Source organism: Carassius auratus, chromosome 35, assembly GCF_003368295.1.
Source record: "Carassius auratus strain Wakin chromosome 35, ASM336829v1, whole genome shotgun sequence".
NCBI classification, from domain to species: Eukaryota; Metazoa; Chordata; class Actinopteri; order Cypriniformes; family Cyprinidae; genus Carassius; species Carassius auratus.
Window position 1 is genome coordinate 13,877,653 of NC_039277.1, and position 16,252 is coordinate 13,893,904.

General features: G+C 36.5%; 2 protein-coding genes across 4 annotated transcripts; both read left to right on the plus strand.

The window, feature by feature from the left end:
* The first annotated feature begins 415 nt into the window (after positions 1-415).
* On the plus strand, positions 416-7,443 carry LOC113054517 (galactosylgalactosylxylosylprotein 3-beta-glucuronosyltransferase 1-like). 3 transcript variants are annotated; one of them, XM_026220126.1, is made up of 5 exons: positions 416-817; positions 1,443-1,566; positions 6,118-6,629; positions 6,700-6,996; positions 7,087-7,443. In XM_026220126.1, exons 2-5 carry the CDS (start codon positions 1,455-1,457, stop codon positions 7,171-7,173), a joined length of 1,008 nt encoding a protein of 335 aa, XP_026075911.1. In that variant the 5' UTR covers positions 416-817; positions 1,443-1,454; the 3' UTR covers positions 7,174-7,443. The 3 variants fall into 3 exon arrangements, with proteins under 3 accessions (XP_026075911.1, XP_026075912.1, XP_026075910.1); XM_026220127.1 differs by lacking the exon at positions 1,443-1,566 and having other exon boundaries at positions 419-817; XM_026220125.1 differs by lacking the exon at positions 416-817 and having other exon boundaries at positions 858-1,566.
* A 2,411-nt stretch (positions 7,444-9,854) lies between these two features.
* Positions 9,855-16,139, plus strand: LOC113054520 (etoposide-induced protein 2.4 homolog). The gene is made up of 11 exons (XM_026220130.1): positions 9,855-9,998; positions 10,660-10,790; positions 12,048-12,193; positions 12,283-12,343; positions 12,434-12,500; positions 12,586-12,710; positions 13,118-13,237; positions 13,332-13,443; positions 13,537-13,648; positions 14,465-14,539; positions 14,634-16,139. Exons 2-11 carry the CDS (start codon positions 10,749-10,751, stop codon positions 14,794-14,796), a joined length of 1,023 nt encoding a protein of 340 aa, XP_026075915.1. The 5' UTR covers positions 9,855-9,998; positions 10,660-10,748; the 3' UTR covers positions 14,797-16,139.
* Positions 16,140-16,252: the final 113 nt, after the last annotated feature.

Consider the following 16,252-nt stretch of genomic DNA (forward strand, 5'->3'; position numbering starts at 1 on the left):
GATCTAGAAGGGGTGTAGATTGTCACCAAACAGGACAAATACACAGGAGATTGTGCAAGGCCTCAAAGACAAGTACCAGGATTTTATAAACAATTCGTACTGGCAGCCACTTTAATGAAATTGATAATGGAGTCACAGATTCATATTTCTTTGCCAACTTGATCATTTTTGCAGCAGCATTTTGGATTTTCTGTAAATGCATAAGTGCTTGAACATCAACTCCATAATAAAGGGAATTACAAAAATTCATTCGTGAAAAGACAATGGACGTAATTGCTCTCTCAAAATCGTAACTAGATAGAAATGGTTTAGTTTTAGTTAGCAGATGTAGATAAAAAAAAAAATAGCAAAAAAAAAAAAAAAAAAAAAAAAAAACAAGATCTCCCCACAGTGTTAATTTGTCTGTCGAACTTTAAATCACAATCCAGAACAAATAGCCTACCAAATTTCGTACATTAGCATTTAACAAAACCAGTCATAGAAGTTGCATTCAAGCACTGCAGCGCCTTCTGCTTTCTAGGGCCACAGCGCCAAACACAATAACATCGGTTTTATTTTCATTAAGTTTAAAGGATGAATCATTGAACTGACAAGCTTCGCAATATCACGTTCATTATCGCAGATTAATGGCCTTCGATAATGAACGCGATATATATTGTCAGTGATCTAGGGCTCTGTCTATTAAATGCGCTCTATTTGAAAGCAGGTGACGGCGATTTAGCGCTAATCACAGAACCAGATTTACTGACTAAATGTGCATGATCATATCGTTAGATACATCGCCCAGCCCTAGGAGTAATCCAATGGTAGCTAAAAGGTCAGTCAACGGAGTACGATATTCTACAAAGTTTCCCACAAAAAAGGAAATCCAGTTTATTTTTCATGATAAAATCGTTGAGTATAAAAGTTTTGTTTCCCATGGATAGAACATTGAGTAAAGCCATTTGCATTGTGGCATTTCCTTTGGTCATCTTCCGCTCGATACAGACGGAGAGAAGATTCCGCAGCTCAATGCTTCTTGTACAGACGGGTGACCATCCCGATTGTCTCACCAAGGCCGCGCCACGCACGCCAGTCGTGAAGCGCCCATACATTTTTCGTTTAACATCTCTCCTGTCCGCAAGTGTTGGATAACGGACGAAATACGTCACTGAGTTTTCTGCCACCCGTGGTCCATTTCAGTTTCACAATAACACCGCCGCGTTTTCCGCGCTTCCTCGGCGTCTTCGATGAGCGGCGGGGGAGGAGCGGCACAGGTGCACGGAGGGAGGAAACCCGATCCCTTAAAATCGTCTTTAGAAGGAACATATCCGCTGCTTATCGTAGGCTATATACATTTGAGCGAGTTAATTAAACTGGTGGTGAAACGCATCATATTACCATAGATTTTGTATTTATTTTACTTTTTCTTTCTGTCTTTCTTTCCTTTTTTTTTGTCACAGATAAAACAAAACATGCCGAAAAGAAGGGACGTCTTAGCACTCTTTTTGATTTTGTTACCGTGGACTTTACTGATCACATTTTGGCAACAGCTTGCTGGCTGCCCATTGATTCCAGTTCCTAAAGGTAAATAATAATATCAATCTTAACTTTTAAATGCTATACAGAGAATGTGCACATTTAGATAAATGCCTTTGGCCCATGCTGTTGGCACATCCCGTTGCTTATCTGGCTTTATCTGGTCTAGTATGACTGATAGGTTACATGTATATTTCGTTGCAAAGAAAATAAAACACTGTGGCTGTTTGAAATCTGAAGAATATAAAGAGAGTGGAAAAAAAGAAAAAAGTACAAAAAGGTAAACGTAAACACAAAGTCACTTTTACAGACTTTTAAATTAAATGTTCCCTCCTGGTGGAATGATGAGTCCTTAGCCATCCTCAGGAATCGGCTTAAAACCTCTCTTCCATCTTTATTTGACCCTCTAACTTTAACACTCTCTATTCTTAAAAAAAAATCTAATTATCTTTCTAATCTTTTTGTATTCCATTTTTCTTTTCATTTATTAGGCAATTGTGTGTGTGTGTGTGTGTGTGTGTGTGTGTAAAGACTCCTAATACTAGCTTGCTCTCTTTATTATTATTTTTTATTCTGTTTTCTTTTTATTTATTATATTTTTTTTTAAAACCCATTCTACGTGTACTGTTAAGCTACTGAGACTTGTTATAGCACTTATATATCATTGCTCTTTTTGTTGTTTTTGATTGCTTCCACTAGGACAGTGGAATTCCATTTGTAAGTCGCTTTGGATAAAAGCATCTGCCAAATGAATAAATGTAAATGTTGTAAATCTCAGTCTGTAAAAATAAGATATCGTGATTCTTAAATGCATTATTATGTTGGCTTGACATCTGCCTTAGTTTCACTTTTAAACCAGTTAAAAATAGAAGTAAATAAGATTTCCTTCAAACTGACAAGCTAAACCAACATGTCTGATTATTACTGGGGTCAGGGCTCCTTAAAGGGGGGGTGAAATGCTATTTCATGCATACTGAGTTTTTTACACTGTTAAAGAGTTGGATTCCCATGCTAAACATGGACAAAGTTTCAAAAATTAAGTTGAACGTTTGAAGGAGTATTTTTGTTCCAAAAAAACCTCTTCCGGTTTGTCACAAGTTTCGGAAAGTTTTTTTCGAGTATGGCTCTGTGTGATGTTAGATGGAGCGGAATTTCCTTATATGGGTCCTAAGTGCGCGCTCTTCTGCCGGAAGAGCGCGCGCTTCCGTATAGCAGAGCACTGAGAGGCTGAGCACAGCCTGATCAGAGTGAGAGCGTCGCGAAAAGTCACAAAAGAAGTGTGTTTTTGGTTGCCAGGGCAAGACAACCCGGCACAGATTACCAAAAGAGAAACAGCATTAAGGGACCAGTGGATGGAGTTTATTTTTACAGAGCATCAACGGAGTTGTGCAAGTGTTTTTGCTTGTTCCCTGCATTTCGGATTGCACATCGTTTATTTCTTAAGGATAATGCAGTCCCAACGGAAAAGGGTCACGATTGTGTGTTGGAACCGCATGCGGTGAGTAAAACTGCTTCAAATATCTCTGTGTTGTTAACTTAGCTATCAGCCTGTAAGCACATCAAATAAACAACATGCGATGTTGTCATCAAACTGAACTTTCCACATGTACAGCTTAAAAAAAAAAAAAAGACGACATAAAGTGGAACTTAGTCATTTTCCAAAACCACTAAGCAAATATATACAGTTTCAGTACATACCACATAGCATACCGCCTTTGCTGATGCTGCTCTTGTTAAATTTCAGCCTCTGGATCTGTGTCACAGCTTCCACATGCTCTCAACTCAAAAGCCTACTCGCGCTCGTGATTCTTTAGCTCCGCCCACACGTCACGCCTCTAGGCGCTCGTGTTTTTCCGGGAAAAATCGGTACAGACTATCTTTCTCTTATAAATATAATAAAAATAAAGACTTTTTGGAGTAATGAAGGATGCAGTACTACTCTATAGGTACTCAAGATTAACAGGATATTGAGTGAAAACGAACATTTCACCCCCCCTTTTAATTGTCTGATCAGAGTGCAGTCACACAATGAGCTCACAACAAACAAATTTAATCTTGTTTAAGAGCTTTTTGAAAAAAAATATTACGGCGATTGCATGCAATCCACCCATTAGAACACACCAAGAGTTAAATCCAGATGTTTGTGAGCTGTTAAAGTGAGAAAAGTAAAGACCATTTGACAGCGTGAGACAGCTTCTGAAAAAGTCTACATACAGAAACTACAGCCTTGTACATTAAAACACTGCGCTGAATCAACACAAAGCAAGAAGAATATATTATAAAACGAGTGCTTGTGGGATATTTTTGTCTAAGGGCAGAATAACATCGACCTCTTGAGCTCCAGAGGATGGTCATTCTGGCTTTTCATTGGTGGAACGGACAAATCACATACAAGATTATTTCAAAATACATAATAGCTTGGTGAATATAAACTGTTGAGAAATAAACTGGAAGTTGATCATGATACTGGATTTGAATATTAAAGCGACTTTATTTACCAGCTGCTTTCTGTCTTCAATTTTAATCTATAAAAAAAAGAAAAAAAAAAAAAAAGAAAAAGAAAATCACTTGTCTTGGCTGCTTTTTTGCATACGTTTATGTATTTTTTGTTTATTTATTTTTTTGTTCCAACAAGAATTAATCTATATTTAATTAAATCAGTGACATGTTATTTTACATTTGATGTCCATTTCTGCATCTAAACATTTAAAAAAATATGCTCCATTATACTATTGTTATCAATTTGTTTATCGTCCAATTTAACTGGTGTAAACGCTTTTATTTTCATAAACTTTTTTTGTTAGATTTAAAGACGGTTACAGTGCTCTATAATAAATATTAACAGGCCCCTTTCATAATAATGTTCATAAATGAAGGCCACAATGTTAATGTTGTCCACACGACGTAAATGAAAAATGTGCAATGCAAAACAAAGAAATTAACCCTAAAACCAGCAAGACCATAAAGAGACATCAGAATTTATTGCCATTTCTAATCTTGGATTTTGATATTTGTATGCCCCAGGTATTAATTGATTGATATGCTTGTTTGGAATGCTTGTTTGGCAGTGCATGCTACAACAAACTACAACATTTGTTGTTATATTGAAAACAATGATTATAATCTATTTATGATGCATTTACTGGGCTGAACCAGCTTGAATTTTCTTGATTATTTTTTTTTAATGTTAAAACTTTACATATTTGAATTGCATATATGAGCCATAAAAACCTAATGTATGAAATACAATACTAAACAAAAACCCATATGCAAACTATATATATTTTGTAAATGTTTTATACATTTGCATGTGTGCTTTTGTTGAGTATCTTATTTCACAGAGACATGTAAATATGTGTATGTGTACTGAACAAACCAGTCAGTATCTGGTGTGACCACCATTTGCCTCATGCAGTGCAACACATCTCCTTCACATAGAGTTGATCAGGTTGTTGACTGTGGCCTGTGGAATGTTGGTCTACTCCACTTCAATGGCTGTGCGAAGTTTTTGGATATTGGAAGGAACTGGAAGATTTTGTCGTATACGCCAATCCAGAGTATCCCAAACAGACATGCTAGTAACTTGTTTATCATGCTAGCGACATGCTAGTCACTTGCTAATCATGCTATGAGCATGTTAATAACATGTTAATCATGCTAGAAACATGCTAGCAACATGCTAATCATGCTACCAACATGCTAGTAACTTGTTAATCATGCTAATGACTTGATAATCATGCTGGAAACATGCTAGTAACTTATTAATCATGCAAACGACATGCTAGTAACATGCGAATCATGATAGAAATGGGCTTGCAACATGCTACTAACTTGTTAATCATGCTAGTATCTTGCTAACCATGCTAGAAACATACTAGTAACTTTGCTAATCATGATAATAACATGCTAGTCACTTGCTAGTAATGCTAGCAATATGCTAATCACTTGCTTTTTTAAACTTATTAAACTTTTCAAACTTTCTGGTCAGGGTTTCTCAAGCCAACTTAAAGTTTGTCTTGTTTTGTTTGAAATGCATTATTTTTTAGGGAGTAAACTTGCTTTTTACCAGTGAATATATATATATATATATATATATATATATATATATATATATATATATATATATATATATATATATATATATATATATACCTAGTGGATGTGTAAACTATATTATGTAGTAATTACATAACATTTATTATTACTTTTTTTCATCAATAGGGCAATTTATATTCAGTAAAAGTATTTATGGGTGATATTCATGGTACAGTGGTAGGTATTTAAAAGATTTGCTCACAAACATAAATTAAATATATACTTTTTTATTATAATTTCAGAATTTGTAAGAACTGCTCACTTTAAAGTACATCGCACTCACAATTTCGTTCACTTCTTGATATAGTGCACTCACATGTTTTGAACTTCAGTATAAAATGCCACTATTTTGCAAGAATGGTGTTGTGTACTTTGACACTGGATGAGCCACAAAATCAAATGGGAAAAGTAGGTTCTTTATTAATATCCAATATGCACAAAAATCAATATGGTACCGATATATTGTTTGTCCCTACTTTAAAATCTTATTTTTTTGATTGACAGATAACAGAACTGGGGCCAGTAAAGCTAACCAAAGTGGCTTTAGACTTCATGAGTCGTGCATCACTATGAACAAGAGTATCACTAAGGCCACCCAGATTAAGTATGTCTACCAGCGCCCTCCACCCTGGTCTGACACACTGCCAACTCTTCATGTAATAACACCAACCTACAGTAGACCCGTTCAGAAGGCTGAGTTGACCCGGCTCACTAACACCCTCCTACTAATCCCCAACCTTCATTGGCTGGTGGTGGAGGACTCGGTGCAGAAGACAGCGATGGTGTCCAGACTGCTAGAGAACACTGGAATGAATTACACCCACTTGAACGTAGAGACGCCTAAGAATCTCAAGACACTAAAGAAGCCCAGAAATCACAGTTTCCCACGCGGCAGCATGCAGAGGAACCTGGCTCTCAGCTGGCTCAGGGAACACATAAATCAAAACTCCAGTCATAAAGGAGTCGTGTATTTTGCAGATGATGACAATACTTATTGCTTGGAGCTGTTTGAGGAGGTATGGTCCATTTGGTCCACCGTTCATAGTGTCCTTACCATTAACTGATTCCTTCTTCCTCATACCGTAGATGCGTTGGACTCGTAAAGTGTCAGTCTGGCCGGTCGCCCTTGTTGGAGGTCTCCGGTATGAATCGCCCAGAATCAACTCTCAAGGCAAAGTGATCGGCTGGAAGACGTTGTTTGACCCTCAACGACCTTTTGGCATTGACATGGCTGGGTTTGCAGTGAATCTTCAGCTCATCCTCAGCAGACCTCAAGCTTGTTTTAAGTTAAAAGGGGTAAAAAGTAAATACCAGGAAGGTAGTCTGCTACAGGACCTGGTCACCCTCAGTGACCTGGAACCCAAAGCCGCTAACTGCACAAAGGTCATTTGTGAATCTTAATCTTCATAACCTGGCTGGAAATGAAGAGGCTTGTAAAAGTAAACAGATAAATGTGTTCTTTGTCTTTTTCAGATACTGGTTTGGCATACCCGGACAGAAAGACCCTTTCTTGGGAATGAAGGAAAAAAGGGATTCAGGAGTGGCACCTTGGAAGTATGATGAACAACTTTCATGATGTTTTTAAACTCTAAGTATCTGGAACAGAAGTAATAAAACTTATTGTTTATTGCACTGACTGTAAACTGTCAGAGACACACTGAAGTATTTGACTTAAGGCTGGAATATGCTACCTGTATCTGCAGTCTTTATGAGTCAATGCATGTTTTGAAAGTCACAGCCAGTCTACATATATTTACACACTGTGAAAAATAATGTCAAATTTAGTGTTAAAAAATGGCAGCTCAAGGTGCTTCCTGAACCAGAACAGAACCGCAAAAAAATAAAAATAATGTTAACAAATCAGCTGGGTAATGTACAGTGTGATAGTGACTTTGCGTAGTTACAAAATGAAATTAACAATACTGTTCCATTATATTATCTATTATTACTATTTCTCAGTCCAAAAATGATTCCCACTTACTCCATAAAATAGTCGCTTTTTTAATTTTAAAGAAAAAGTAAGGGTTTTAAATCTTATATATTTCAATTACAATTGCTTTCCAGTGTTCTAGTGGGTGGATTAAGTTGAAGCCATTTACGAGTAATAGCCTTTTTAGCTGCAACCAGGAATATACTCCATAAAAAAAGTAGAATACTTCAAGTTTATTTTACTAAGTATACTTAAGTAAAGTTCAAGTATATTTTTAAGTATACTTTATGTAGCAAGTATACAAATATCAGTGTTCTAGCAGTATACTTGTAAGTGTACTGTTTCAATATTCCTTGGGACTAAATTGGCCCTCTTTCTAGTATATAAAAGTGTATACTTCAAGTATAACAGTAGCAAACATTGAGTACACTACTAGTTTACCTCTGTTTGTAGTTTATTATACAAAACTATTAAACTTATAGGTATACTGATTGTTTATTAATTAAATACTTTGTACACTTTGAAGTTTAGTGTCAGTAAACTAGTTTAATAGTTTTATACTGCAAGTATACTCCTATATACTCATAAATACTCAAGTTTTCTTTAAGTGAACTTTACATCATTCTTTAAGTATACTACTATGTCCCTATTTAGGTTTTAATTTGTATATGTTTTGTTATATGAATATCTGAACATACAAAACATTGAAAGAAAGAACAGGGTATCTGCCTTAAAAAAAATGTATTCTAGCTTCATGCGTTCTTTTTTTAAACACTTTAATGTGGGTAAGTTTCATTAAAAAAATAACATTTTGAACAAAGAGCTTAAAAAAGACTAAGAATTGGATTCAGAATAATAATCAAAACGTAGATGGAGTTGATCAACACCCCAAAGCTTGACTGTAATTATTACCTCTTCATCGGTCATTTTATTTCATAAAGTTACAGTTTTGATGCTGTTTCATGTCAGATGATAATGTTAGATGTGTTAGTATCTGGTGTTTCTTTTTTTTTGTCTTTTTTTTTTTGGGGGGGGGGGTAAATTCTGTGAAGAAGACGTGTACTAGCACCCTCTACCGTATAGCAATGAAAACACGGATTTTAAGGGGTATAGCTCAAATATATTTAGACTTTTTGTGAGTATAAGTTAAGTATACTTGGTCAAACTAAACTAAAAGCATACTCTCTTATTTTGGTTTAAAAGAAGTATACTAACAGCAAACTTGAATAAACTTATTTTTCATAAGGGTAGTCAGTCCATCTCAACATGCTCAACATTATTCATGACACAAATTAAACAAATAATTCCATAAGTCCACAGCAAGACTGCTTAAAAAAAAAGTTGAATGTTCAAAAGTTTTAGAAATATCATGGAATGCGAAGCCCTGCTATTATTCCAAATGTGCTATAATCCAATGCAGTCCAACACTGATGTGCAGCTTTTTGTTTATTTCTTTTTTTGTTCAGGCACTTTGATAGTGTCCATGTATTTTATAGGACAGCTGTGTCTATATATCTGATCCCATGACCTTTTAGAATTTCACACAACACATCATTTCCAGCTTTACAAGGCCTCACTCAGATTTTAAAAGGTCTTTCAAATTTGCATTGATATTAGTCTTATTCTACAGCTGGAGGGTTGTGTTGTTATGGAAGAGTGAGGATCTATATTAATGATGTATAGTGCTATGCAGAGCCCACATAATGATGCAGACCAGGATGAAACAAGAACCGGAATTAAGTCCCTCCTCACAACAGCAGTCCGACAGTATTGTCAGAGGACTGGCAACAGGAGCTCTCTGAGATGTTTACATTTAGATTTATGCATTAAGCAGGCACTTTTATCCAAAGCAACTACAGTGCATTCAGGATATACAATTTTTTTTTATACCCTGGTAATTGAACCCATGACCTTTGCGCCGCTAATGCAATGCTCTACCACTGAGCCACTGTAAATAAAATTCCAACAAGGCATTAAATAGAGGTGAGATCATTCCAGGATCAAAGTACACAGACCACACATAGCGCTAATGTTCTTACATGTGGGAATTAGGGGAGAATTTCATACTCTGTATCAAGACCTCCCTGGAAATGTAGCTCTCCTTTCTCTGGTTGATGGAGCTATGAAATATATCAAATGTAATCTTAAATAAAGTGCCAAACAGGATGCGGTAAAAAAAAATGATTTTTTTTTTGACATTTATGCGGTGAGTTTTGGAACAAACAGAAAGCGACCTTTGGGTATTTATTCCTTTACTGTCTGGGTATTTGCGGTGTAGTTCCTGTCAATCAACGTGGTCTAAAAACTACAAATCCCGTCATACGGCAGACTGCTTCGCGCATGCGCAGCTGATCTGGGCTGGCCTGATGCTGTTTTGTTGAGAGCTGAAAAAAAAGAGTCTGAAACTCCAAGGCTTCAAGTGAAGAGAATATTTTAGCCTAGACAGGCACATGAGGTACGATGTGCTGGATTGATATGAAATCATGTTTTCTATGGTTATAAGTATCCGTTAATATCTGTTAAAGCTGATTTTTGCTGTAGTTAACGTTAGCTGCTCAGCTAATGATCCAGTGGCTAATGCTGCTGTTGTTGTTTACTAGAGAACTGGTCCATCAAACAATGTTTTCTGATAATCGAAATAATGATAATCTTATTTGGCCTGATGAAGCATACTGTCTTTTGGTGATATGGAATGTTTTTATCTACACCAAGCTTTAGTTCAGATCAAAATATCTTACAAAAACATGTTTGTTAGTGTATATATATATATTTATGTATGTGTGTGTGTTTTTTGTGTGTTTGTGTGTGTGTGTGTGTGTGTGTGTGTGTGTGTGTGTGTGTGTGTGTGAGTGAGAGAGACCCTTGATCATGGTCACATGGAGTTCTATTAGGGCATGTTGTTAACGTGCATGTCATGTCATTTCAGTTGTGAGCTTCTAAGTTCTCTCTATTAAAATTGAAGACGCATTATAATTTTAGTTCATGACTAATATCAGGGTGTTCTTTCAAAGCTGCTAGATCAAATTTTCAGATCAAATTGCTAAACACGGAAATAAAAGCATGAAAATGTAATGAAGCCACAGATATAAAGAGTTCTTTTTCTCTGGACACTACAGTTTACAGAAGTGTCCTCCTCCCGACATGAGACCTTGCCTGGCCCCTGGTTACCCCTCCTGCAGTTGATGACTCTGCAGCCGGTGGGGAGATGACGGACAGTGTCAGAGCGTTTGTCCGCAATGTTGCGACGGTCAGAACATAATTTTACATCTAATAAACCTTATGATTTAATGTCTTTTATGACTTGAAATCACATCAACATCTGTAAAGGTGATGATACACATACAACTTTTAGAGCAGTGTTGCTGTGCAATGTTGCCTTCATTGAGCGACCAAGTAAGACACAGGGCACATGACCTATCGAAAGAATCCAGTTATAATATTTTTTGCCCATTCTCAATGGAAAAGTGCCCCAGCAAAATTGCTTTAAAAAGTTGCCCAGTGTATCATCACCTTAAAGGGATACTCCACCCCAAAATGAAAATGTTTTCATTAATCATTACCCCCATGTCGTTTCAAAACTGTAAAAGCTTTGTCAGTCTTTGGAACACAATTTAAGATATTTTGGATGAAAACACGGAGGCTTGTTACTGTCCCATAGACTGCCAAGTAAAATACACTTTCAAGAATCCAGAAATGAAAGACCTCATCGGAATAGTCCATCTGCCATCAGTGGTTCAACCGTAATGTTATAAAGCGACGACAGTACTTTTAGTATGTGAATAAAACCAAAAATAACAATTTATTCAACATTTTGTCTCCTCTGTGTCACCGCGCCACTGGGATATGCTATTTACGTATATTTAATCTTTGGTTTGAAAGAAAACAGTACATCCTTGCATCGCGACTGACACAGAAGAGCGTAAGCTGCTTGTGTACTACTCAGATTCTACAAAATAATTCTACGTTAATGTGGAAAGACACAGAGGAGACAAATTGGTGAATAAAGTCGTTATTTTTGTTTTATTCACATATAAAAAGTATTGTCGTTGCTTTATAACATTACGGTTGAACCACATATGGCAGATGGACTATTCTGACGATGTCTTCCATATCTGGACCTTGACAGTGTATTTAACTTGGCAGTCAATGGGACAGTCACAAGCCTTTTGGTTTTTATCCAAAAAATCTTAAATTGTGTTCCGAAGATTAATGAAGCTTTTATGGGTTTGGAACCACATGGGGGTAAGTGATTAATGACAACATTTTCATTTAGGGGTGGAGTATCCCTTTAAGCTCTTGGTTTTGGTTCAGCTTGTCTTTTAATTTTTTTTTTTAATAGAAAGATTTCTGAATGGTCATGTGACACTGAAGATTACAGTAATGGCTGCTGAAAATTTTGCTTTGCATCACAGGAATACATTACATTTTAAAATGAATTATTGAATTGTAATAATATTTTATTTTATTCTTATTGAAAAAGTGTCAATCTTCCCATTTCATATAGGGAATCAAGGACTCCATCCTGGGCATTGGAACCATCTCCAAGCTTGATGCTCGAATCCAGCAGAAGAGGGAGGAGCAGAGGAGGCGCAGAACGAGCGGGGCCCTGGCGATGAGACGGGCTCAGAGCGAGGAACGGAAACAGGACTGGTAGATGTGCCATTCAAATTCATTTATTCAGTCTATTCTTATACTACCGGTCCTGATAAAATAGGTTTCTTTTTTTTTTTTTAATACAGTGAACCGAAACTAGCAAGTCGAATTTTTCAGTGCTGTGCCTGGAATGGAGGCGTATTTTGGGTATGTTTCTCTGTCTCTTATTGGTCAACTATGCTTCGGTGTGTGTATGCTAAATTTCTATGAAATAATCCCATTTCATTTATCTCACAGTTAAGTCTGTTCCTGTTTTATCGGGTGTTTATCCCACTGCTGCAGTCCCTCACTGCTAAAATCATAGGTATTTGTCACTTTTAAATAACTTTCATGTCATATATTCCAGATTTGTCTTTGTATTTATGCTTCTTGTCCTGATCTGGTTTCAGGTGACCCTTCGCTACACGGCAATGTGTGGTCCTGGCTGGAGTTTATTCTGACATCTGTGTTCAGTGCTCTCTGGGTTCTGCCTCTATTTGTGCTAAGCAAGATAGTTAATGCTATTTGGTTCCAGGTGAGACTTTTTTTGAACATACTTTATTGGATGACTTATTGGTTTGATCGTGAAATCAGCATTCTTGTAATTAAGGCAGTTTATTTGAGCAATAAGGGAAAATATATATAAAGCCATTCTTCACAGTGATCTTACCATGATTTATGGGTTAAGTATAACTTTATAGTAGTAAAATATATATTTTTTCTATTTTAAATGTATATTAAAATGTAATTTATTCCTGCGATGTTAAAGCTGAATTTTAGGCATCATTACAAAAGTCTTCAGTGTCACATGATCTTTGAGAAATCATTCTAATATGCTGATTCGCTGCTCAAGAAGCACACATCTCCACTTACATACACGTATATCTGTTTTGTGATATTTTAAATGTAGAGGTGTGGTTGTTGTTCTGTTTTGTCGAGCAGGACATTGCTGATCTGGCGTTTGAAGTGTCCGGACGGAAAGCTCAGCCTTTTCCCAGTGTCAGCAAGATCATTGCAGACATGCTCTTCAATCTTTTGCTCCAAGCTCTCTTCCTCATTCAGGTAGAAGATCGCTGAAATCTTTACATCTGCGATTCCCTCAGATTGTTTATCTCTCTTTTTTCAAACGCACTTTTTTATGTCTGTTGTCTTTCAGGGATGGATTGTGAGTCTCTTTCCCATTGATGCTATTGGTCAGTTGGTCAGTCTCCTGCACATGTCTCTGCTTTACTCGCTTTACTGCTTTGAATATCGCTGGTTTAATCACGGTAAGTGTGTGTCTCCTGAGATCAATCAGTGGGACAAACGATCAGAATATCTACTCGAAACCTTTCCTGATTGACATTTTATCTCTTCTGAAGGAATTGAAATGCACCAAAGGCTGTCAAACATTGAGAGAAACTGGCCGTATTACTTTGGCTTTGGTTTGCCCATGGCACTACTGACTGCGCTGCCCTCATCATACATCATAAGGTACGATCAGAGTTAGGATAGTACTATTAATTGAATTTCTAATCGCAATTACAATTATGGATTCCACAATTAGGGTTCAAATCGGCAGTTAATCGTTCAAAGTCCATGTTATTCTGCGTGCTTAAGATGCATTTTTTTATCTTAAGGATATCTCACCATTATTGAATTTTAGTTTTAGTATAACATTACAATACCATTACTATTTTTACTTTTTTATAATTTAAAGAAGAAACCAATCTGATGTATAATTGACATTTGAGCTTTTCAGTAGTGTTTTTAGCTTGTTTATTTTCGTATAAAAATACGGCAGGCAGTTGCATCAAACAATTGTATAAACAACATTCAGTTTAAATTGCGCTAATCGTGATTTAATAATCGCAATTACAATTTCAAGAGAATAATCAACAATTATGATTTTTGTGATAACCGTGCAGCCCTAATCAGAGTCCATTTCAACTTAACGTCTTCTGGTCTGATCGTGATTAAAGGGAAAACTGAAAATTTTCGTCATCTACTCACTCTGTCATTTCAAACCTGTTTTTTCTTCTGCTGAACACAAAAAAAAGATATTTTGATATTTTTGGTCCTTACAGTAGAAATCGATGGTAATGGTAACCGAAACTAGTTAGTTGGTAAAATTCTTCAAAATATTTTCTTCGGTAATCCACAAAAGAAAGTCAGGTTTGGAACGACATTAAGGTGAATAAATGTCAACTTTCTTGTTTTAATATCACTCTGAGACATCCCTAGAATATATGTAGTATCCCATAATGTGTCATTTCTGTGTGGCTACTAATCGTGCACTCTTTCCTCCAGCGGCTGTTTGTTCTCTATTCTCTTCCCGCTCTTCATCATCAGTGCTAATGAAGCAAATACCCCAGTCAAATTCTAGTAAGGTTTTTTTTTGCTTTGTTTTATGTAACTTTTACTAAAAAAGAGATTTTATTGCTGTCTGATAACATTGCTGTTTTTTCCAACATCGCAGCCATTTCCAGCTCCGCCTCTTTTCCCTGGTCGTCCTCATCAGTAACAAACTGTTCCACAAAACGGTGCACCTGCAGAGCTCCATCACGACCTCCACATCCACTGAGAAGTTGTCCTCGCCTCACTTGTCCCCGACGCGCCAGCGACCTATGCCCCCCCAGTGACCTCTTTCAAGATCCCCAGCTCAGTTTGGTTTGAAAGAGTGGATGGAAAAAGATTACGTTGTCTGTATTTGAAAGGAACTGTCGATATTCTTCTGAGGGATGAATGGGACAGGTTAGTAATGAGAATGGGCAGTGTTTGGGACTGGATCGCCCTGTGCTGATACACAAGGTCATGATTTTTGGTGTGACTATTTTTGTACCCGTTATGTGCCATTTGGGTGATTTGTAGAGACAGCACAAAGACCTCAGCGTGCACATTTTCTGTGAACTGACTTCCCTCCTCTTTTAGGTCCTGTAGTTTCTATCTCGACTCTCGAGTTTTATCTATTTATGGCCTTCTTTTTAATTTGATGTAATGACTTTTCCTGCCTTGTGAGGTCCAGACACATGACAGTTTGTTTCTCAGTTAACACTAAGCTCTATGCTTTAGCTAATGACTTATGATATGGATAAGTAGAAAAAGACCCCAATGTCCCCCAGTGGTTTGTTTTTCTGCACTAAAATGTGGACTAGACTGAAAAAAAAAACCGATCAAATTGAAAGGCTTCTTTATGTAAGGGATGTTTCATGTTGTGAATTTTTTGCTAGACATTTTAAAGCTCATTACTTTATTGATTACACATCTTCAGTGTTCTAAATGATTTATTCACCCTTATGTTTCTTTAATTTGTGGAACACAAAAGAAGAGATTTTGCAGTATGATCATGTTGTCCCTATATCCTTATATTTTATGAAAAACAGCAATGGGAACATTCTTTGAAATTTCTCCTTTCGTGTTTTACAGAAAAAAAGTCAGTCATGTTAGGAAACGACATGAGAGTGATTAAATTATGGATTCTTTTTTCTTTTTTTTTCTGAACAAGTAACAACGTAAACCTTAAAAGGGAGCTGCTTTTATTTGGTTTCTTTTATAATGCATTTTTATTTTGGGAATACCATGTCAACATGATCCAGTGTCATCTGTAACGGTCCGGGGATGATCTCCGACAGTATGCACAAGCTTTATGAACCTGCTGCTGTCAGGTGACACTGGCAAACTGTGACACGTGTGAAACTTTTCTTTAAATGATCACGGATCCAGTCTCCGATGAATGCTGGCATGTCAAGTGGATGTCTACTGTGGTGATTGTTCCTGGAGTTCAGTATCTGGAACCTGTTTTGAAACATTTGAAACTGAAGCACATATTAAGTCGTTGTATTCGTGGGGTGTGGGTGGTGTGTATTTTAAAAAGGGTTGTAATCATCATCAGGAGTCCATAGTATTACACCTACAGATGGATATTTGTGAGTGACATTTTGTAAAAGTATTACATTATTTCAATAAATTTGGTCTGTGTACATTATTTGTACAGATTGGTCTTATTTTATATTTTACATTTGTGTATTTGCCAGATGTTTTTTTTTTTTTTTTTTAATGAAAAATGACTTCTTTTGCATTGAAGATGTTCTTTTTGGG